General features: G+C 31.4%; 1 protein-coding gene across 1 annotated transcript in view; it reads right to left on the minus strand.

Moving 5' to 3' along the window:
- Window positions 1-556: 556 nt before the first annotated feature.
- The window catches only part of LOC110288064 (chitinase-like protein 4), a gene marked incomplete at its 5' end in the record, with an annotated part of 4,447 nt that continues 2,660 nt past the window's right edge, over window positions 557-2,343 (minus strand). The window contains one exon of the mRNA XM_021154518.1: window positions 557-617. Within this exon, the coding sequence (XP_021010177.1) occupies window positions 557-617 (61 nt within the window). The remainder of the gene's footprint in view (window positions 618-2,343) is intronic.

A 2,343-nucleotide genomic window follows, 5' to 3' on the forward strand; every position in this document is an offset into this window, starting at 1 on the left:
CTCTTTGTCCTTCACCTAGGTGCCCTGTTTCTCTCCCATCCTCCATTTATATTCACATCACCCATCTAAATAATACCTTTTATTTTCCTAGCATCATATTAACTACTAACAACTTTCCCTGGCATTTGAAATTTATGTTCATCCTAACCCATATTTATCTTCAAACATTCCAAGTTCATATCTAATACAAAAATTTCTTTCTAATAAGGGGCCATAGTTTTATTTCTTGAAAAGTTAGTCTATAGCAAAATATAACAACCGTCTGTTCTGGAGATCATGAAATACTGTAAGTGAATGATTGTTCATTTATTAGTAAAAAAAAATACTCTCATAGCATGCATCCCGAAATATTAGGAGAAATGTGAAAATTTGAAGGACATACATGTACATGGAAAGAACGTGTACTGTTTACTTGAGGCTCTATTATAATTATTTACATATTAACCTACATACTCAATTCATTTCCTTTAATTTCCTTCCAAAATGTGAAATAATCGACATGTTATTTTACAGCTCTAGCTTCCCTACAAAATCTAGTAGCCCATGTTTATAGAACTTACGGAGCAGTTCCAAACTTCCATCCTCCAATGGCCAGGAGAGTTTTTAGCTCAGTGTTCCTCAAAAAGGACAGAAGAAGCAAAATATCAAAACACTTGGCCTCCATTATATAAAATATCTGTGCTTTTTATAAACATTTCTCATACTAGTCATTTTTCTGACATAACATTATAGAAGTTTTTCAATATTGAGTAATTCTTAATAAAGTTCTTCATTATCATACTTTAAGCACAGGCTACTTAAAAAATAGTAAATTTGAGAAGTTTATACCAAGTAGTGTAGTGACTACTTGTCAGTTCAAGTAACTTAGAACCATAATTAACTCACATTCTCCCTAGTAACAAAAGTGACAAGTATATGGATCTTTATTATTTTCTCAATCCTCACCAGTAAATACAAATCATTCCTTTTGGAAGTATACATCTTCACTTAAATACTTTTTTGACACATCAAATTCCATAATAATTGAATAGCAACTTTGAGAAGACATTAAACTTCTAGGGTCCTTGCCTTTCCTCAGAGATTCAGTTCCTCTGATCTGTGGTAGGAATAGGAATTGCTTTCAGGCATCTATTTATAGTTTTGGTGAAAGGCATACCATGGACACTATTGGATATAAGACCTTGTATTGAACTCATATGCAGTTGGAAATTATACCTTAGATTTTTCCTAAAGATAATCTTACTACCTAAATAAGATGTCATCTGAGTCTTGTAGACCGTTGGTATGACTAAACTCCCTAACCTGTCAATTGATGGAAATAAATGTTCAGTTTATTGTTAAATATAACAAAACTTTTATAGATATCAAACATTTATGATTCTTGGGAGAAGAGATATTTACCTTCTAATATCCCACACTTCTAGATTCCTGAATTAATTTATAAAGATTGCAGTTTTGTTGTTTCTCAAAAAACAAACCAAAAAATGACAAAAATAGATGAACCACAACACTGATGTTTCCAACACTAAGATATCTTTTACAAAGTCAGAGAAGGAAATAAAAACAATCATGTACATCTTTTCTATTTATCATGTGGCTTTCTACTTTTAAGTGACAAAATTCCCACAGCACAAGGTTCCTAGGAAAATAGTGTTCACACAAGTAATTCTTACAGGAAGTTGTGACCCAGGCTCACACAACAGAAAAATACTACCTGAATGTGAAGTGGGATGTAAACATAAGATATGAAGCTTCTAAATTATTGANAGAACATGGAGAAACCCCCATGTGGTTGATTTGGACCATGAATATTTTTATTATGTATGAGTAATTTACAAGCTACTATTGAAAGATTAAAGTAGCTTTGTTGTTTTTCTTTCTCACAAATAAAATTAGGAAAAGAAAAAAGTCAATAGAGATAGGAGGTTTAGCCTAGGGAGAGTTTCAAAATGTAATATGATCATGAATTAATATAAAATTCATAAATCAGTAATTGAGTATCAAGAATAAAAACCATTTTGTAAAAAAGGAAAATCCTTGGAACAATGTCCTCAAAGAAAGGCACTTGTTTAACAGTTGAATTTAGCAAACCTAACACCATGATTAAAAGAAAATTTAAATTTCATCTGCATTGGCCTATCTTTTCATGTCTCTCTAGGTAGCTAACAGTGGAAGATAAAACCAAATCAATATCATCAAGTACAAGAATGAAGTAAAAAATTGTACAGTCTTGGTGTAAATATAACTAAGTACAGTTACACTAAAAGCATCNTGAAAATCTTTTAGAATGGTAGATCTGCCACATGATCTAAAAACTCACTCTTCAGTTTATCTCAAAATACA

The sequence above is a fragment of the Mus caroli genome, unplaced genomic scaffold (genome assembly GCF_900094665.2).
Source record: "Mus caroli unplaced genomic scaffold, CAROLI_EIJ_v1.1 scaffold_17621_1, whole genome shotgun sequence".
Taxonomy (NCBI): Eukaryota; Metazoa; Chordata; class Mammalia; order Rodentia; family Muridae; genus Mus; species Mus caroli.